This window comes from Lepus europaeus, chromosome 11, assembly GCF_033115175.1.
Source record: "Lepus europaeus isolate LE1 chromosome 11, mLepTim1.pri, whole genome shotgun sequence".
In the NCBI taxonomy this organism is placed as follows: domain Eukaryota; kingdom Metazoa; phylum Chordata; class Mammalia; order Lagomorpha; family Leporidae; genus Lepus; species Lepus europaeus.
The window spans coordinates 427792-449356 of record NC_084837.1 but is presented as its reverse complement, the minus strand read 5'-3'; the positions used below and the strand labels follow the sequence as shown (position 1 = coordinate 449356).

The 21565-nt window shown below is 61.1% G+C and overlaps 1 protein-coding gene across 4 annotated transcripts in view; it reads right to left on the bottom strand.

The window, feature by feature from the left end:
• Window positions 1–21565, bottom strand: part of NTRK3 (neurotrophic receptor tyrosine kinase 3) — a 262599-nt gene that overhangs the window by 177893 nt on the left and 63141 nt on the right. For all 4 annotated transcript variants that reach the window (XM_062204530.1, XM_062204531.1, XM_062204532.1 and 1 more), the window contains exons 4-8: window positions 9186–9254; window positions 2924–3081; window positions 2355–2497; window positions 1903–2044; window positions 1283–1579 (exon numbers count right to left, since the gene is read on the bottom strand). In XM_062204530.1, coding sequence (XP_062060514.1) covers window positions 1283–1579; window positions 1903–2044; window positions 2355–2497; window positions 2924–3081; window positions 9186–9254 — 809 coding nt within the window. The remainder of the gene's footprint in view (window positions 1–1282; window positions 1580–1902; window positions 2045–2354; window positions 2498–2923; window positions 3082–9185; window positions 9255–21565) is intronic.

Sequence of the window (21565 nt, the reverse complement as noted above, 5' to 3'; positions counted from 1 at the left end):
CATGTGCACACACACGTGTCCTATCAGGCTTCAGCGTGTGCACATACGTGCATCCTATCAGTCTTCAGCGTGTGCACACACGTGTGCATCCGATCAGTCTTCAGCGTGTGCACACACATGCATCCTATCAGTCTTCGGCATGTGCACACGCATGCATCCTATCAGGCTTAAGCGCGTGCACACGCATGCATTCTCAGTCCTCAGCGTGTGCACACGTGTACATCCTATCAGTCTTCAGTGTGTGCACACACATGTGCCCTCAGTCTTCAGTATGTGCACATGCGTGCTCCTATCAGCCTCAGGCTTCCCCTGCCCAGTCCGTCCCCAGCACAAATCACCAAGGTCAGCAAGCACACTGGCCTGGGTACCTCCTGCTCACGCCCCCCAAGGGCCCTGGGCTGGTGCTTGCTGCTTATGGGTGGTTCTGTGAGGTGGGTAGATCCGGTGGGATGTCCGTAGGTCAGGGATCCTGGGACCCTGGTGCCTCCCAGGCTTCCTCTTGGAGACGTGACCTCTCCTCTCACACGTGCTCCTGCCATGGTGACCCTGTCCACCCTGAGGTCCTGACAGGGCCAGCACCACAACCTTGAGCCTCCAGGACTGTGAGAGAAGTAAACCTCTGCACGTAACTGCGTGCTCCATGTAAGTAGACGGATGGACATGGCAAAGGCGCACAGCCCCGTGGGCAGAGACCTGCCCATCACAGAGCCACTGACAGGCGCTGCAGCCCCTGTCACTAACTCCTGGTGTCTCCTCCCCCAGCAGTGGCAATGGATTTGACACATCCTGGCCCAGACAGGACAGCTCACTGCTCTAAACTCAACCTCACAAAACCCTCCCAGTCCAGCTACGAGCCGTGGTCTGCTCCGCTGAGCACTGTTAGGGCATCCGTGGCTGCTGCTCGCTCTCTACAGGCCCAGGCAGGAAAGAGCCACAGCCCTGAGGCCTCTGCCTGAACCGAGCCCCCAAGCCCCCAGGGAGAAGGGCCCACAGCCTGTGACACGTGTTTCACATACCTTACGGCGGCCAGAAGCCACAAGACCCTCGTGGGAGCAGTGTAACCGGCCCATTTCACAGACCAGGACCCCAACTAGGAAAGGGAGGGTTGGGGTTCCAACTCTGCAGTCCCTGCTGTGCCCCTCTGCCCACGTGCTCTCCTGCCCTGCTGTGTGGGGCCGGGGGGTTCTCCTGTGGCCACCAGGGAGCAGGAGATGCTGTCCTGGCCTACAGGAAGCGGGGCCCTGGTCACCGGGGCAGGAGCCGCTCCTGCTCTCCACCTCACCTGGGAAGGGCTCCTTGAGGAAGTGGCCGCTGATGGTCTGGTTCGCGGTGCCCAGCAGGTTCTTGGCGATGAGCGTGTAGTTGCCGTTGTTGTAGTGCGTGGGCTTGTTGAAGAGCAGGCAGCCCTCGGAGACCTCGCCCTCCTGGTAGTAGTCCACGTGGATGATCTTGGACTCGCGCAGCGGCTGCCCATTGTGCAGCCAGTGCAGCGTGGGTGGGGGGTTGCCGCGCACCACGAACTCGATGCAGTGCTCCAGGCGCAGCTCGGGCTCCTCCAGGCTCACCACACGCGGGGGGTCTGCGGGCAGAAGCAGCTGAGGCCCCAGCGCTGCCTGCCAGGAGCCCCATCCTCCCACCCGGCTCTGAAGGGGCCAAGGTGCCCCCCAGCCCCCACAAGGGGAAAGAGGCTCCTCCTCCCAGCTTCCTGGACCCGCCTTAGCTGAAAGGCCCCCTCTCAGGCAGGAAGGGCCAGTCCATCAGGGTCCCAAGGACATCATGGGAGTCAGAGGCCCAGAAACACCTCTCTGGGGTTTCTGCCCATCGTGAGCCAGGCCGCTGCCCTCCAGCCCCTACGCCCAGCCCCCGCCCCGCCCCGAGCCGTGCCGGCCAGCGAGCACTCACAGTGCACAGAGAGGGCGACGCTGGCGTTGCTCATGCCCACCACATTCTCGGCGATGCAGGTCAGCGTGAAGCCATTGTCCTCGCTGGTCACGTTCACCAGCGTCAAGTTAATGGCGTGCACATTGGTCCAGTTCAGGTTTGTCTGAAACCCCAGTGGGCACTCAGTCAGGGCTGCCCCCACCCACCCCAGCACCCGTAGGAATCAAAAGGAACAGCCAGAGGTCTTCCCGGGACTGCACACAGACCAGGCCGGGTTCTTCCCGGGCATTGGTGGAGGCGGTGCTCCGTTAGCCCTGGAAGGGAGGGGCTCACCCCGGACGCTCTGGCTGGGGAAGGCTGAGGAGACTGCCCGAGGTCAGAGCAGCTGGACATAGCGCTGCACACTCTGTGGTGACCCCAACGGCTCCCTCCATGCAGACTAAGCCCGTGCCGGGCCGAGTCCGCGTGCCCACCTGGTGGGTGTTGATGGACTGCAGGCCGGTGACGATCCAGTCCACGTCAGGCAGGGGCGATCCAGAGCCGTTGCAGGTCACGACAGCATTGTCCCCCTCCCGGACCGTCAGGTTGACGTGGCTCACGCTGATCTCAGGAAGGTCTGGGTGCGGGAGGGGCCGGGGCAGGTGGGAAGACAAAGGGCGCTGTGTCGGCACAGCTCGGGCCAGCGGTGGCTCCAGTGCCACCGCCCACGCTCCTGGGAACCCACAGTTCCTCCCAGCAGCGTCAGGGCTCAGAACAAAGCCCACACAGCCGGGCCCCTGTCCATGCAGGGTGGGGCAGGGCCACTGTCCTGCCCGGCCTCTCTCCCTGGGCTCCGGTTCTCAGGAGCTTCAGGTGCCGTGGGGAGCTCCCTGGAGACTCGGATTCCAGGGTCCAGCCTCAGGTTCCAGTCTCAAACGTCTGCACCCGGGCCCAGGGCTGAGCTGCCCTGAATACAGCCGAGCGACCCCCGGTGCAGGAACCCAGAGCCCACGCGAGCCACCCCTGCCTGCTGCAGCCCCACGGCCGGCCGGCACCCGCTCACCACACTGGCTGATGTTCATGCGGAACAGCGGCAGCTGCGTGCCGTCGGCACCCACGCAGTACAGGTCCTGGCTGTTGAGCCGAGCCTCGCCCTGCTCCTGCCACAGTTGCATCCAGCGGATGTCACAGCTGCAGTTGAAGAAGTTCTGCTCCAGCCTCCTGCGGGCGGACAGCGAGGGCCTGAGCCAAGACGGCCCGGCTCCCTCCAGGGCTGGGCGGCCCCGGGCGCCTGCTCTCTTCAGGGGTTACGGGAGAGGAGCCGCAGATCACGGAAGAAGCCCAAGGGTGCCTGTAAGTCCATGAACTTCTGCAGCTTCAAAACTAACAAACTCACTTAAAAATGAATCCTAAAACGGCATGAAGGGAACGTACGACACTTGGATAACTTAAATAGGTAAATTAAATAAAAGACCCACCCACAGAACTCGGCTGGCAAAGAGATCTTTTCAAACGCATCAGCCGTGGTCCACCTCTGTGGCTTCCTCTCTCCAAGAAGCCGGAGTGAAGGCCTGTGGAGCCCACACGCCACATCGCCTTCCTGCCCTCTGCCTGCACCCTGGCCTGCACCCTGCACCCTGGCCCTGCCCCTGCAGCCACACTGACCCATCCCCCTGCACCACCCTGGCCCTGCCCCTGCAGCCACACTGACCCCTCCCCCTGCGCCGCCCTGGCCCTGCACCCTGCACCCTGGTCCTGCCCCTGCAGCCACACTGACCCATCCCCCTGCACCACCCTGGCCCTGCCCCTGCAGCCACACTGACCCGTCCCCCTGAGGCCACCCTGGCCCTGCTCCCTGTGCCACCTCAGCCCTGCACCCTACACTCCAGCCTGCCCCCTACAGCCACACTGACCCGTCCCCCTGCGCCACCCTGGCCCTGCCCCTGCAGCCACACTGACCCCCACGGCCACCTGGCCCTGCCCCTGCAGCCACACTGACCCCCACGGCCACCTGGCCCTGCCCCTGCAGCCACACAGACCCCCACGGCCACCTGGCCCTGCCCCCTGAGGCCACACTGACCCGTCTCCCTGCACCACCCTGGCCCTGCCCCCTGAGGCCACCCTGGCCCTGCTCCCTGTGCCACCCCAGCCCTGCACCCTACACTCCAGCCTGCCCCTGCAGCCACACTGACCCCTCCCTCTGTGCCGCCCGGGCCCCGCCCCCTGCCCCAGGACCTGGGCACTGCTGTCCCTGCCTTCTCCAGCCACCTCTTGGAAAAGCCGCCTCACTGCCCAGCCCCTTGCCCTGCTAGATTCTCCCTTCCGGCATTTGCCATCAGCCGCCTGCAGTGCTGGCTTCCTATATGTGCGCCTGTTTGAGTCCCGGCTGCTCCACTTCCAGTCCAGCTCTCTGCTATGGCTTGGGAAAGCACCCGCGTAGGAGACCTGGAAGAAGCTCCTGGCTCCTGGCTTCAGATCGGCGCAGCTCTGGGTGTTGCAGCCATTTGGGGAGTGAACCAGTGGATGGAAGACCTCTCTCTATCTGTCTCTCCCTCTCACTGTCTGTAACTCTACCTCTCAAATAAATAAAATTATTTTTAAAAAAGATTTTTTAATTAGTTTAGCTGTGCCCCAAAGATCCTGTGAGGTCAGAGACACTGCCTATTTTGCCCATCTTGTCCTTTAACTGAGCCCAGCACACAACCGTTGCTGAATGAAAGAGGAAGAAAGAAAAGGAGAGCGCTTCTCCCTGGGGGCGTGGGCGGGTGGCTGTTTCCAGACACACCGGAAGCCCACCCTGGAGCCAGCTGGATTCCTGCAGAACTCCCAGAGCCCCACTAAGTACCTGTGGGTGTCCAGCCGTGGGCTCGGTGCTGCTGACAGATGAGAGGGACCCGCCCCAGGGCACCCCGCCTGGCGGGAACTCTGCGGGGAGAGGCCTAGGCACCCTTTCTGCACCGAGGTTTCCTGGGAGTTGGAGCAAGTCAGCTCCCTCCCGATGGGGCTACTGGGCAGGACGCACAGCCGGGAGCAGTCCAAACGCACAAAGCGAACGGCACCCAGCAAATTCAGTCCTTTACCACGGGGAGTGCACTTCTCTCAGGACTTTCAGGGTGAGTCCGGCGGCACCGAGGGTGGGGTTGAGACCCAGGCGGTTTTGACAACTGGCGACTCCAAAGCACTTGAGCACGTGTTAGCTTTCAGGGAACCGAGGACCTGAGGAGAGGAACTGGTGCTTTGTAGCCTGGCCCTCTGTGGGGAACTGGCTGTGGGCTGCTATGGAAAGAGACCCGCAGTGCCACACAGAAGAGCATGGCACCAGGCACGAGTGGGGGCAGCGGGAATCAAGGGCAGTGAGCACGGGCCTCACTGGGAGCGGAAGACACGGGACACTGGGCACAGGGACGGCAGGCACCAGCCTGGGGCGGCCAAGAAACGGGGCGGCGGAGGGAGAAGGCAGAGGAGGACATGGCAGAGGAGGCAGGAGAAGGGTCAGGCACGGGCAGGAAGGGGTGTGGTGGCCCGAGGGGGGGGGGGTGTGCAGGAGAGGGGCACTGCACCTCTGTGGATGCGGGCAGCAGAGCCTCCAGCCAGAGCTCCAGGGACAGCTGCCGCACAGCCCCCACCTCATCACAACGGGGCGGCAGCCACCAAGGACCAGCACCAGCCAACACCAGTCCTTGCCCACAATGGACACGCGGGCTTTGGGGACCTCACAGAGTAACGGCCCCACCCGGGCAGGTCCAGGCACTCGGCAGAGCAGCCACGGCCATGACTGGAGCTGGGAGCGCGAATCTCTCTCCTGCTGCCGCTGCACTGCTCCTCTCCCCACCCCACCCCCAACACGCACACAGCATCGGTGCTGCCGAGAGCAACCCCGGGGCCGCACAGGGGAAATGGGCAGGGGCCCCATCAGCAAGAGCAGCCCTTCTGTCACAGGGCCAAGGACATCTAATGGGGCCAAACAGCACAGGAGACAGGGCTGTCGGCCATGGGGACCCAGGTAGACACTGGAGTGACACAGCCACAAGCCACAGGTGCCAGGAGCCACCAGGAGCCGAGAGGCAGGAAGAGTCCTTCTCGGAGCCTCCAGAGGGAGCTCAGCCCTGCCAGCACCACTGCCGGTACCACTGCCGGCACCCGGGTTCAGAATTCTGGGGAGAAGACCTGCACGCTGCCTTAGGCCTCCAAGTTCGTGGGGACTTAAGGCAGAGCCTGGGCACAAGCATCGAGCCAGGGGATCTCCAGGCTCTGTTTGCACATTTCTTGTCCCCAAGCTGGATAAGGTTAAGTGACAATACGGGCTGCAGCTTTATGAATTAAAAGCGGCTACAAAGAAGCCAGGAGTGTGGCAGTAGTGCTGTTGGCACGGCTGCGTGGCGGCTTCTCTCAGAGCTCTCAAGGTGGTCACGGCCCAGATGGGCAGAAGCCAAGAACTGGCCCAACCCCATCCCTGACGCTGGGTCCATGTATCACCATGTCAATTAGGCCTGCAGATCACGCCAGAAGGAATTATGGCGCTGCCTTAAGAAAACGAACTCTTCCGATCCACCTTCATCACGCCAGCGCGTGTGAGCAGGGCGCCCCCGACGTGCCTGGGCCACTGGCTGTGGGGTACACGCTTCCTGCCTCCTGGCACACGGCCTCGCCCTGGCACGCACACGGAACCCGTGTTTCTTTTCTTCCCGTAACAGGCTTTCCAACGCTCGCTCTGGCTTTCAGAAAGGCAGCTCAGCCTTCTGCCAGGAAGGAGGCACCGTTCTGGTCTCACATAACCAGAAACTGCCAAGTCGAATCCCTCCACCCCTGGCCACCGCGGCACAGCAAGGCCCGGGACTGCCTGGCATCACTCGGCGAGGGGAGCAGCACCTGGGGGGGAGGCTGCAGCCGGGTGCTCGGCCGGCAACAGCCCCAGAGCTGCCCTCCTGGGGCAGAGAAGCTGACGGCAGGGTCGTGGTGACGGGGCAGCTGGTCTGTGTCCACTCCCCTGAGCGCGGCTACCGGGGGGGACACCGGGCACGCCGAGCGGCACCCAGTGCAGCGGGAACAGAAGACCCGGTGGCTGTGACCCAGACTTGCTGTCTTTCTTGCCACGCGATCTGGACGGTTCCACATGGCCGAACCTTAAAGCCCTCGTTTGTAAACCCGGCCACAAGGCCCCTCCGTCACGGATTCTTTCAGGGACAAGGCAGGCCACGTATGCAGCAGGTGCTCACTATGTGCTTTTCCTTCTCCTTGGACCCCACTGGGAAGGCAGCAGACACTCGGTCCCAAGCAGGAGCTCCGATGATGTCAGCCCTTGCTAGGGGTCCTCCAGTGGACGCAGCAGAGACCCCTGTGGCGACAGAACAGCTCCTCTCTGTCCCCACAGCTCTTGTGGGGCCCCACACTTCTGCCGTGACCTTGTGCTGCCGCCACAGTGCCGTACGCTCGCCGCTCCAGGGCCAGGACCCCTTCTCCGTGGGTCCAGTCCATGCATAGGCCAGCTCCAGGCCCAGGTCAAGGGCACCAGGTGGACTAATCAGGAGGCTGGACAAGAAGCTGCCCTCCCTGTGCTCCCCAGACAAGCCGCTCGGATCTTCATCACAGCCTTAGCCGAGAGCCCACGCTCGGCCCCTGTGTCCGCTCTCACGTCCAGCTCTTCCTCAGAGAGCAGACCCAGGCGGAGTGGCGGCTCTCACGGTCTCCTGACACTCCAGGGAGGCTTCTCCTACTTAGCCACAGGGACACAGAGGCGCTCACAGGCCGACTCGGGAGCCACACCTCCTTCCTCCCTATCTCAAGTCCACTCGTGGGCTCTGGCCTGGGCAAAGAGTGATGCAGGACCCCGTGATCCTCTAGAGAAGCCTGAACTGCTCGGAACTCATACCCACAGATGCCTGCTTCCACAGCTCACGCCACAGGTCACCAGGGCAACACCCACGGATCCCACCTCCAAGCACATCTCAGAGAGGGCACTCAGTGCTTGCCCCGGCCTCTCCAGGTGGAGGGGGGAGACCCCACGGGGAGAGCCCTGGGGCCCCACGCATCTCAGGCAGCTGAGAAACAATGACAAGCAGCCAGTTTCTGAGCAATTACTGAATAGACGCCCGGGCTGGCGTGGTGGTCCCAGCTTTGGGTCCACACTGCGCTTGTGAGCCGAGCAGCAGGCACAACACAACGCGCCTAGCGGGAGCTGCACGCTCACCTCCCGGGCTGGGCCGACTGCTGGTGCAACAACCCACCTCGGGGACGCCTGTGACAGTCTGCCGCGCTCGGGGCACGTTCTCCCTGTCACTCAAATGCAGGAGCGCTGACTCCATGCTGTCTGCGCCTGGGAACCCTGACCACCGCACCTGACGCCCACTCACAGCGGCATTTCCAGAAGTCCCCCAACGCCACCCCTGGAACGGCCTCTGAAGCCACAGGGCTCCTAGGCCGGGAGGATAAGGCCAGCACCCCAGCTCGGCCCAGGGTGGGGGCGCCGGGGCGCTAGGTGTCGCGTTGTGCTCCCCGGCCGGCTGGCTCTGCAGGGAAGGTGGTGGTGCCAGAGCGCAGCTCATGGCTTCCTGGTTGACAGCGAAGCCAGCCGTCTTCTGTGAGTCTGAGTCTGGTCACCAAACCAGGGAACACCGGCCCCTAACCCACCCAGGCCTCGGCTTTCCCAACTGATTCCCTGGCGATCCCCCCAGCAGAAGAAGCCGGCCGCCTGCACAGCCGGGGTCCCGGGGTCCCGTCGGCCTGGGTTATCCTTTCCAGGCGCGGCCACGTGTTTTCGTCGGCCAGCACTTGTAGTGTTTGTGCAGGATGAGTGGCCGGGGCTCGGGAGGACTGACTGGTCCTGGAGCAAGGCATGGCCAAGCAGCCCACACGGAGATGGAATAAACACCGGGCTCCCCAGAATACCACACCGGGCCGAGCAGCTGACCGGAGGGCATGCAGTCCGAGTCTGCACCGCTGGCCCCACCAGCGCCATGATGCCTTCCTGTGAGATAAGTCACAGGCCACGCGAGGGAAAGCACACCTGGCCACCTCCACAGCCCTGCGCCGCTAGTGTTGTTATAAATATCGGGGCCACCATTCCTCATCACCTAGAGATCACAGACCAAGTCCCTGTGAGAAACCAGCCCCTGACCTCTGAGATACACTGCGTCCAGGAAGAGCACCAGAAACCAAGCAGCAGGGCGGCCGTTCCCGCTGAACACGGCGCCGCCCCAGCCCCAGAGCCCCACTGTGTGCCCCTGCCTGCAGGTGGCTCCGCTGCTCAGAGCCTCTCTCCCCACCCCCACCCCGTCCCACCACCACCACCGCTGAGCCACCTGCTCAGTTTTCAAAACACAACTTACAGTTCCCGGAGACTCAGCGTCTGGAAGAGCTGCCAGGAGAGGGTGGTGAGCCGGTTACTTGACAGGTTTCTGCAAGACGGACAGACAAAGGGTTAGAGGCCAGAGTTAGCCTCTGCGCACTGGGCAGTGGGCTCAGCCTGCAGCCCAGCTTTGATGTATTTTTCTCCTTCGCCCTCCTCTGTCGATGGCTGGGGACACACGTGAGGTCTGCCGAGGACCTTGAGCCCCGCCTGCTCCCCACACACAAGTCTAAGGAGCCTGCAGGGAGCTGCCCCCCTCCGGATGGACACGGCGCTCACAGCTCCCACACCAGTCACCTGCGGCCACTTCCAGTCCCTCTCCCAACAGGGCCATCAGCACGGCGACGCCAGCCCTTCACGCACCCGTCTGCTCTTCCCATAATGATATTTAATTGCTCTCATTAGGACGTACTGGGGACAGGAGCAGCCATTAGTCTTCTGCGTGGAAGAAGCAACGCGCCCACAGCTCTTTGCCAGCCCTTCAAGGTGGCCGCTGACACCGAAGGGCCCCGGGAGCGACGCACTCGCCTGCGGGTGAGGGGGGATGGCAGTGGGGGACAGCGGGGCGGGGGCGGGGGGCGGCGGAGTTGGGGGACGGCGGTGCTACCCTGCTGGGGCGCTGACTATCCGCACACGGTGCACGGCTGTGTCTGCTACACAGAGCTGTTTACTCACACAGCGTACACGCGCCCTATATTTAGACGACTCCCACAACGAGAATTTATCGAGAGCCAAATATAGGCCGCGCTGAGGAACGAGGGGGTGGGCCCAGGAGGGAAGAAGAGGTCCCTCTGGAACCTCACAGTCAAACTACAAAGGTATAAACGGAAGGAAGAGCGGACACACTGCGCTGCGAGGACCTGACACGGGAGGGCAAGGGCCACGGCCGGCAGCGCTCAGAGAGGGGCCCCAGGCCCCAGGCCAGAGGAGCTGAGGACAGGGGAGGGGGCTTCCAAGCCGTGGAAGGGGGTAGGGGACAGTGCCAGGAGCCAGGCAGAGAGGGACTCAGGCCACACCCAGCCTGCTGGCTGGGGAGGACCCCAGGTTTCGTTCTGAAGAGCAGCGGAAAGCCTGGGTGGTGTCCACTGAGGCGGCCACTCAGACTGGAAGGGCACAGGCCCATCAGGCAGCCGCTCACCCCCGCACAGACGGGAGGGAGCAGCCAGGTGGGCGCAGAGCATTCCAGGCAGAGAGCAGAAGAGATCGTCAAGCAGGTGCATCCAAGGCCGGTGCCGGGGCCGCCAGAGCCTCCCATGAGACACAGCAAGGAAGGGAGTGGCAGGGGTGGAGGCTGTCTGGGGCAAGAGAAGCCGCTGAGGGACCCCACTGAGCAGGAGGTGCAGGGAGGGCAGTCAAGAGCAGCCTGGCACACACGGACCGCGAGCTGCCTGTCAGCCCTGCAGAGCCTGAGATCGATGCCTGGGCCTGGAGCTGGGGAGGAGCTGAGGCTGGGTCGTCACATGAGTGGAGCTTGTCCAGGTCAGAACAGGGGCAGATACTTGGATCCAGGAAGAACCTCAGGGGCAGGACCTGCCCTTCCCACTCAGTGTGCACCTCGGGGAGCTCAGTGCTCTGTGGTCTGACTGCCAAGGTCCCCCAGATACCCGTGATGGCTCACAGTGGCTCCCTGCTCAGGGCTCAGGGATTGGCATGGAAGAGAAAGGGGCATCAGGTAGGTGTCTCCCTGGACCCAGCATGTCCTCCACCTGTACTCTCCAGGCAGGCCCCAGGCCCCAGCCACCCCTTCTCTGCAGAGCCGAGAGCCCCACTGTGACCACAGATTCAAACTGGGAGGCACCAGGATTCCACGTCCACCAGGGCATCTTACAGAGCTATGGGCATGATCCGGCCTCTCCAGAGGCCCTGAACAAAACCCCAGTGGACAGAGAGCAACGTCCTGCAGAGCAGATGTCGGCTGCCAGAGGCCCCCGGCCCACCCAGCCTTGGGGAACACACCCAGAGAGACACAGAAGCTGCTGGCAGGGACCAGGTGGCCGGAGCCTGGAGCCTCACTCCCTCTCCAAGGAGGGGCAGGCATGGGCTGGCAGGAGCTCTGGGAGCCGGCAGCTGGGAGCGGCCGCCAGCAAAGTTCTCTCACAAAGGTCGGCTTTGCTACTTTGGGCAGAAATGTCAGGAGAAAATTGGATTCTGAAAGAAAGAAAGAAAATAACAGGCATTCTGGGCAAATAAAGAACAAGAAATAGCATCATCTCCTCCTTAGCGCAAGTCAGAGGACGGTGGGGCTGGACACCCGGGGGGGCAGCAGGGCTCCTACTCCCGGGGTGCATGGGCTTTACCGCCCCCCACTTCCCCCATCCTCCAACCCCACCTGGAGAACGGTGCCCTGGATCCCCCAATGGATGGTGGTACATGTCCATGCAGCAATGCAGTGTACACAACCTGTGCAGCTGCACACAGCAGCCACCAGACACAGAAGTACCCTGCCCCAGGGACACACACAGAAAACATGCAGGCTGCACCCTGGCCACCTGACCTCACAGGCGTTCATTAACTCTCATGGTACAGAGAAAGTTGGGGCAGAGGCCTTCACCACGACGGACCACTCACCCAGGGTCACTGCCCCGATGGTCCCTCCAGCTGGCGCCTCACCGGGGTTCCTGTCAACTCCATGGACAAGTGGCCTACCCTGCCTGTCTGGAACGTTTCATTACGAACCATCCTGACCTGCCCCCTGGCAGCCCCCACATTACAGACCTGGGACTGCCAACCCTGACCCTTCCTCCAGTCAATGGCCAGTGTCCAAACCACGGGGAGCAAGATTTTCTGAGATGCTGCAGGAAATACATTCCCTGAGTCCAGCTCTGGGATGCCACCTCTTCTCTCTATCCTTGGAGACCTCAGATGCAGCCAATAATTCTGTGCTGCACTACTGGCTCCCTTCACAGCCTGACTGGATCTCTCACAGCCTGACTGGGACTCTCACAGGATGACTGGGTCCTTCACTGCCTGACTAGATCTCTCACAGCCTGACTGGATCTCTCACAGCCTGACTGGGACTCTCACAGGATGACTGGGTCCTTCACTGCCTGACTAGATCTCTCACGGCCTGACTGGATCCCTCACAGGGTGAGTGGGTCCCTCACAGCCTGACTGGATCTCTCACAGCCTGAGTGGATCCCTCACGGCCTGACTGGATCCCTCACAGGGTGACTGTATTCCTCACAGCATGACTAGATCTCTCACAGGGTGACCAGGTCCCTCACAGTGTGACTGGATGACTCACAAGATGGATCTCTCACATCCTGATTGGGTCCCCCACAGGATGACTGGGTCCCTCACAGGATGACGGGGTCCCTCGCAGCCTGACTGGATCTCTCACAGCCTGACTGGGTCCCTCGCAGCCTGACTGGATCTCTCACAGCCTGACTGGGTCCCTCACAGCATGACTGGGTCTCTCACAGCCTGACTGGGTCCCTCACAGCATGACTGGGTCTCTCACAGCATGACTGGCTCTCTCACAGCCTGATTGGATCTCTCACAGGGTGACTGGATTCCTCATAGCCTGACTGGGTCTCTCACAGAGTGACTGGATCTCTCACAGGGTGACTGGATCCCTCATAGCCTGACTGGGTCTCTCACAGAGTGACTGGATCTCTCACAGGGTGACTGGATCCCTCATAGCCTGACTGGGTCTCTCACAGAGTGACTGGATCTCTCACAGGGTGACTGGATCCCTCATAGCCTGACTGGATCTCTCACAGGATGACGGGTCCCTCACAGCCTGACGGGGTCCCTCACAGGGTGACTGGGACTCTCACAGAATGACTGGATCTCTCACAGCCTGACTGGATCCCTCACAGGGTGACTGGATCCCTCACAGGATGACTGACTCTCTCACAGCCTGACTGGATCTCTCACAGCTGATTGGATCCCTCACAGCCTGACTGGGTTCCTCACAACAGGACTGCATCCCTCACTGTGTGACTGGATTACTCACAGCTTGACTGTGTGAGTCCCATATAGCCTGACTGGCTCCCTCATTCCAAACTGGTCCCTTACACCCACGTGTCTCCCTCACAGCAGAACTGGGTCCAGAGGTAACAAATGGTGACAATGAAGCCATCTGGTGCTGGGGGCACAAGGAGCCAGACACACTTGGCCCAACGTTGACCCTGACCAGCAACAGGGCCAAGAAGGTGCTCCTCTGTAAACACCCTCCCTCAATGCCTCACGTGGTGAGAAGTCCCATGACCTTGCTGATGGAGGGCCCAACCGCAGCAGGAATGTGTCCACCCTTTTGTGGGGAACCCCGCTGACCTCCAACCAACTCAACAGGATGGACACCAAGAGAAACCAGCCAGATGAGTTCTGCGGCCCTAATCAAGTTGATAACTGAGAAGGGGACACTCAGTCCCTGGTACGGGTGATCTAAGGTACAAGCATAGGCAGGCCCAGGGGCAGGTGCATCTTAGGACCCATGACAGTACAGGTCTGGAGGGGCAGGTGCCCTCACTCCTGTGCAATCATGGCCACACCACCCATCCCCATACCTGCCAACTTCATGGGCCCCTGGGTGGCTCATGCTCACCCCACTCCAGTTGTCTCCATTGCTGCCTCTCACTTGAGTTTTATCTGTGGCTGCTGGGGGCTGAGCTATGGCCCCAGAAATCATATGCTGAAGCCCTAACTCCCTGGGTGGCTATATTGGAGATAGTTCCTTGGAGAAGTAATGAAGGTTAAGAGAAGTCACCAGTGGGCGCTAACCCAGTAAGACAGCTGCCCTATAAGGAGAGGAGACAAAGACACTCACAGAGGGACTGCCTGGCGAGAAGACAGCATCTCCTGAGCAAAGAGGCCTCAGGAGGCCCTGTCCACGCCCTGGGCTCAGACTCCCAGCCGCAGGACGGGAGAAATCATCTCTCGCTCCATCTGCCCCATCTGTGGTGCTCGCCTCAGTCGCCCAGGCACACCAGTGCACCTGCTCTTAGCTCCATTTACCCAGAGGCCTTGTCAGCCAAGCTGGCTGCCCCCCTGTGGCACCCAGAAGCCTCTGACTAATAGAATTTGTCCCCTTCACCCTGTCCTTGCCCAGAAGCTCTGGGGAGCCTCCCAGGCCTTGCCCACGTGTCCACACCCAGGTGCATCCCCATCTCCCCTGCCAGTGGTCACTGAGAGAGAAAACAGAACAAGGTGTAACCTCAGCGTGCATGCCAACAACGAACACGTCTGCTGAATTCCTCCCACCCGTGCTTGCCCCAGGCCCTCTGAGCACACTGGGCCTGAAGGGTCCCCCATAGCCGGCAGCAAGGAAGAGGCAGCTCCTCCAGCCCTGGAGGCTTCTCCCACCCGTGCTTGCCGCAGGCCCTCTGAGCACACTGGGCCTGAAGCACCGCCCCCACCACCAGCAGCAAGGAAGAGGCAGCTCCTCCAGCCCTGGGGGCCCCCAGGGCTGTGGCCAGCAAGCTGTGATCTTCCACACGAAAATCACATTTCTGTCACCCACAAATGCAGCATTCTGAAAGGCCCATTTCTCCCCTCCTTATACCCCAACACCTTCTCAGCCCTCCATCCGTTGGTCTGTCCATCTGTTTGTTCTCCCTTTGATTCACCATAGTAAAATGCCACACACTCGGTGGCCTGGGAACAGAACTCATTTCTCCTACTTCTGTAAACGGTTGGGATGAGCCAGACCCAGGAACCCCGGGGCAGGGCCTGATGGTGGCCGCCTTCTCTTTCTGCCTCAGGTGGGAAACTTGAACATGGGACCTTGGGGGACTCCAGTGTTCAGACCGTGTTCCTGGAGACCCACCCCTGCCGCATCACACAGGGAATCTTCAAACCTGCTGAAGAAACAGGAGGCGGGTCAGAAAGGGGGGTTCCCTCTGAGACGGGCAGGCTGTAGCCCCACCCCCAGCTCCCCAAGAACAAGGGCACGGCACTCCCTCTGCATCCTGACCCTCACCCCACACACAGCTACACCCCAACCAGGAAGGCAGGAAGTACCAAGCAGACACTCTGAGTCCTTGCCTGGTGCTAGCACCCAGGAAGCCCCAGGAGCCAACCCTGGAACCCCAGTGCCTGTGACACAGGCCAAGGGGCCGCTCCCAGCATTCCTCTTGAGGTCAAGAAACATTTTTCTACATCCTGGGTGTATTCATTTCCCCAGCTAATTTGCTGTAAAGGGGGGTGGGGTGAAATCCATTTGTGCATTTTTATTCGGTTAAATTGCACTGGATGGCTCGTTAGGGAACTCTGACGACGCCAAATGCTCTCTAATCAGATCCCAGCGACCTCACTGCTGCCTCGCCTGAGAGCCAGAGACTGCAGGCGGATGGTTCCAGAAGGCCCTGTGCTGGGCTTCCCAGAGCCTCTATCAGGTTCTCACCACTGCACGGGGCCGCACAAGGCCTCCAAGTCACTCTGCCTCACACCAGATCTCAAGGGTGCCTGGCACCATCATTGGCAACATGGGGGTCATTTTAGGAAATTAACCAAGAGCGAAGTGCCGGAAGCCCATGAGCTCTCTCGGAGCCAGTGGGCATCCCCATGCGGACAGTGGCCAGGCTTGGTGTGGAGCCCACTGCCCAGGGGCCCAGCCATGATGGGGACCTGCTGGTGTGGCTAACCCAGTAAGGCAGCTGCCCTATAAGGAGAGGAGACAAAGACACTCACAGAGGGACTGCCAGGTGAGGGCCTGGCGAGAAGACAGCATCTCCTGAGCAAAGAGGCCTCAGGAGGCCCTGTCCACGCCCTGGGCTCAGACTCCCAGCCCCAGGACGGGAGAAATCGTCTCTCGCTCCCTCTGCCCCATCTGTGGTGCTCGCCTCAGTCGCCCAGGCACACCAGTGCACCTGCTCTTAGCTCCATTTACCCAGAGGCCTTGTCAGCCAAGCTGGCTGCCCCCCTGTGGCACCCAGAAGCCTCTGACTAATAGAATTTGTCCCCTTCACCCTGAAGCTCTGGGGAGCCTCCCAGGCCTTGCCCACGTGTCCACACCCAGGTGCATCCCCATCTCCCCTGCCAGTGGTCACCGAGAGAGAAAACAGAACAAGGTGCAACCTCAGCGTGCATGCCAACAACGAACACGTCTGCTGACGCCCAGCCACACTCACAAGCAGTCGTGAGGCAAAGCCACTGCAGGAGAATCACAGAGCCCAGCAGGCGCTGTCTCCAGGCAGAGCGGGGGCTGCAGGGCAGGAGGCCCCCAGGCTGGAGAGAGCTGCCGGTGAGCTGCCGTGACGGCTGAGGCCAGGCACCGCCCCCAGAGCACTCCTAACATCTCGGGAACTGTGAGCAGAGAGCTGCTATGGGCCTCCTCACAGGGCATGAGACTGGGCCAGCACTGGGCGCACGCCCGCCTCGGGGAACGGCTGCAGGAAGGAGCACAGGCCAGTGCGCGTCGGGGTGGGGGGTGCTTTGGGGAAGGCCCCCCAACTCCAGGTCCCTGAGCCACCTGGAGCCCTTGTAAAAAGCAGAGCCTAAGCCCCACCTTGGAGCTGCTGAGTCCACAGGCCTGGGCAAGAGTTAGTTTGCACACAGTGAGTCCGCAGGCCTTGCAGGGGTTGCTGTGCACACAGTGAGTCTGCTGACCTGGCAGGGGTTGGTGCGCACACAGTAAGTCCACAGCCCTGGCAGGGGCTGGTTTACACACAGTGGGTCTGCAGGCCTGGCAGGGGTTGCTGTGCACACAGCGAGTCTGCAGGCCTGGGGAGGGGTTGGTGCGCACACAGTGAGTCTGCAGGCCTAGGATGGAGTTAGTTTGCACACAGTGAGTCCACAGGCCGGGGGAGGGGTTGGTTTGCACACAGTGAGTCTGCAGGCCGGGGGAGGGGCTGGTTTGCACACAGTGAGTCTGCAGGCCTGCCAGGGGTTGCTGTGCACACAGTGGGTCTGCAGGCCTGGCAGGGGTTGCTGTGCACACAGCGAGTCTGCAGGCCTGGGGAGGGGTTGGTGCGCACACAGTGAGTCTGCAGGCCTAGGATGGAGTTAGTTTGCACACAGTGAGTCCACAGGCCAGAGGAGGGGCTGGTTTGCACACAGTGAGTCCACAGGTCAAAGGAGGGGCTAGTTTGCACACAGTGAGTCTGCAGGCCGGGGGAGGAGCTGGTTTGCACACAGTGAGTCCACAGCCGTGGCAGGAGCTGGTTTGCACACAGTGAGTCCACAGGCCGGGGGAGGGGCTGGTTTGTACTTCCACCCAGTGTCCCAGGTGATGCTGATGTTGCTGGTTCGGGGCCCACACTTGGGGAGCTGCTGACCGAGTGAGATCTGGGTCCCCACGGTGCGTTTGGCTCCAGTCAACTCCTCGTGTGCTGATGAGTGGGGAAACAGACACAGGAAAGCATGGGAATGGCATGGCCCACGTGTGGGGACCCTGTCAAGAGCCAGGCAATCCTGTTCAAATCCCCTGGCCGAGAACCTGAGACCAGGCAGGGCTCCTGACGGGGTGAGCCCAGGCCATCAGGAAAGGTGTCTCAGGCTGGAAATGGACCAGATGAGCAGGTGAGGCCCTGCTGTCTGAGCACCTCCTGGTCAGCGGGAAGCCTCTCTACTCCCACACTCACAGACATGTGCACACATAGTGCACACATACATACATTGGGTAAGCTCAAAGTGCACACATGCACATGCATTCACATACATGCATAAGCTCATACAAAGCGCATACATGAACATACACATGTTCATAAGATCATACACTCAAAGGGCACACATTAACATAGACACATGCATACTCAACGTGTACATGTTAACATACACACATACATAAGCTCATACACTCACATCCATAGCTCATAGAAAGTTCCCACATCCACATACACACACTCACACATGCATAAGCTCATACACTCAAAGTGCACACATGAAAATACACACAAATGCATAAGCTCACATACTCACAAGTGCACACATGCACACTCACATGCACACACTGCACTTGCATTCTCTACTCACACACACGTATGCACACACCCATAAAGGGCATGCATTCATCTACACACACATGTGCACTCACATGTGCATAGTCACACATGTGCACTCACAAAAATGTGTACACAATCATACACATGTGCATGTTCACATGCAAACTCAAACGTGTTCACATAAATATGTGTGTGCATTCATGTGCATGTTCACACATGTACACGTACACACTCACATACACACATATGCACTCACGCAAGTCCATACTCTCTGACATATACACACACAAACATGCACCTACACAGGCTCACATACATTCACAGACATACAGGGTCTCGTCCTCAACCTCACACATATGTACACAGTGCACATACTTATACATGTATACATGCCACATACACAGAAAGACATAAACACATACTCCCATACATGTGCACACACAGGCCCATACAGGCTCACACTCACATACAGAGACACACATATACATCCATACACACACACAAAGACACACATTCAGACACGGACACACACAGGCCCACACCCATTCATGTATGTATGCATGCATGTGTTTACTCATGCACAAGCCCCTACACACATGTGCACACACACAGACAGACACAGACACATGTGCAGGGGATCCTCTGGCACTGTGGTGGGGGTTCACCACCCGGACACTTTCAGGGAAACCCCTCCCCACAGGAACCCCTCCAGGGAAGAGGCCTCTGTGACCTCCAACCTGGTGGCCTGGAGGATGACAGGACCAGAACCAGAAAGCAAGCAGGAGAGCGGGGGCAGGGAGCACCCAGCCCACAGGACTGGGCAGGGCTGAGCAGGGATACCGGCCTGAGGCGGCTTCCAGCAGGGAGAGAAGAGACAGACAGAAGGCGACAGGCAGGTCAGAGCCACACAGGGGCACGGCTGAACCGACAGAGAGGCCACAGGAGCCGGGCGGCGGAGACCCCAGCCCTGAGCCTGAGGAAGCAGCCCAGAGGCCGCAGCTCCCAGGCCCTCTCCGGAGCTCTGCCCACGGCTGCCTGGGGCCTTGGTGCCCTCCGTGCCCAGGCCAGAGCCTTCCGGCAGGCCCAGGGGCGGCCAGAGCTCAGCTACGACACGAGGACACAAGGAGCCACTGCCGGAGGAGAGGGACGCGGCCCCGACCTGCGATGCAGAGCCTCCTGGCTGCCCCTGCCGCCCGGGGAGGCCGCGGACCAGCACCGCAGACACCCTCAGCCCCAGCTCCAGACACTCCGTGCAGGCCCAGCCCCCGAGGGGCGCTGATGTGGCTCATCTGTGGGGACACAGGCAGAGGGCAGAGATGGGGACATGGGCTCCCAGCGCTGACCGCTGCCCCAGGAGAGGGGTCTGACTGGCCTCAGCTTTATCGTCCTACCGCTGAGGTCATCCCAGCATCTGCCTGCAGAGCCTGGGGACGGGGGGACTAAGCCCCGACCTTGGGGGGCCACAGGCTCCCCCACCACGTGAGGAGCTGCGAACGTGCAGTGCCAACAGCACCAACACCCACGTGCCCGGGCCGGGCCAGCTCTGGTGAAGGGCTCTGCCCACGGGGGTTCACCCAACACCCCTTGAGGAGGGTACCACCGCCCCTGCTGCCACCACCCCCACCCTCCCAGTTCTGCAGGGGAGACCACGGCACAAGATGCCTGTGGGACTTGCCCCAGGCCAGAGCTACCGTGAGGGGGCCCTGGGCCCTGCCACCTGCCAGCAGCAGTGGTGCTCGGCCATCCCCAGGACAGCTGCCTGCCATCGCCAGACCCCAGGACTCTGCCACTGCCCAGGAGAACTTGGAAGTCCTTCCCAAGCCCAGCTCTGTGATCCTGGTCTCTGAAAGGGGGCAGTCAGCTTCCATTTGTCCTGGGACCTGCAGGGTCCATGTGGGAGCTGAGGAGGATGGAGACCCACCAGCCGGCACCAAGGCCCACAAGGAAGGCACAGACAGCCAGGCACTGCCTCCAGCCACAGAGCAGGCTCCAGGCAGGGAGGGTCTGCCAGTGCCATCACGACTGTGCAGGGGCTGGGTGTGGCAGGGCCACAGCTCTCTGGCCCACACAAGCGGCTTCCCACGCCCCCTTGGTCCTCAGGCCACAGCCTCCTCCACTTGGATCGGCACTGAACAGAAGCAGATGGCTCAGCTCCACAAACACGCACTCCTGCAGTGGCCTGGCGGCCATGGGGCCAGGGACTCTGGAACAGACCCTGGCCCGGTCGGGCCTCCCCTCACAAGTGCACCACACACAGGGACACAAGGCTCCCGGCGCCTCAGCTCCCCAGGCTCCTCCTGGAGACAGGACCCTCACGGCTCCCCTCCGCCACAGCAGTGCTGAGAATCAAGAGAGCATGCACGGGGCACCCCCAGGGCCGTCACGCACGGCTGTGCTGCAGCGGGGACTCCCCGACCAGACGGCGCCCCAGGAGGGGCCGCGCCGACATCTCCGAAGCCGGGAAGGAAACAGCCACACAGAGGGAGACGTGGCAGGAGCAACAGAGCACTCCACAGACGACGCTAAACAGCTTCCAATTAATTAACTGATTACACGATAGAACAGAAGGGGATTCGAAAGCGTGCTGTTGACCTTTCCGAGTAATTAATATTGCCAGGACAGCAAACCCATCCGAGGGAAACAACGAGGAACACTGAACGCTGCGCTCACAGCCCTGGACGCAGAGGCAGATGGGCCTGGCGGAAGCGGGGACTCCAGGCCCCTCCCCGCGTCTGACTCCACCTGTCCCTCTGCCCCTGTGTCCAGAGTGCGGGGGAGCAGGGAGGCCCTAGCGTGCCAGCAACTGCCGCCCTGGCCTCCCCGGGACGCCGGGTGCCCGACAACAGCGGCAGGAGGCGGCGTTCGGCCTGGTGGTCCAGACGCCTGCATCCCACATTACAGCCCTGGGGTCCAACACCCAGCTCTGCCTCCACCTCCAGCTTCCTGCTAATGCACACCCTGGGAGACAGCAGGTGATGCTGCAAGCATCAAGAGACCCAGATGGACTTCCAGGCTCCAGGCTTCGGCCCGACCCGGCCCTGGCTAGTGAGGTCATGAGAGGGGTGAGTTAGCACACGGGAGCTGGCTCGCTGACTCTCTCCCTTTCAAATAAAACTTATTTAAAATACGTATAAAATATTAAAATGGAATATTTATAAAATATATATCCAGCTTCCCACTGGATGGAGGTGTCCTAGTCCACCCGCAGCCTTTCTTGCCACGCGCACCCTGACACCTGGGAATCCACTCAGCCCACACAGCTGCTCAGGGGGCTTCAGCAGCCCGAGCCTGAGGTCCCGTGGCTGTCAGCTGGTGAGGGGCCAAACCTGCGCCCTGTGGAAAGCTCCAAGGACACGAGATCAGCTCTCACTGATGGCCGTGACCTAGGGTCCTGTGCAGGTTGGGTAAAACTGCTGGATGCGAGGTCAGCTCTCACTGATGGCCGTGACATGGGATCCTGTGCAGGCTGGGTAAA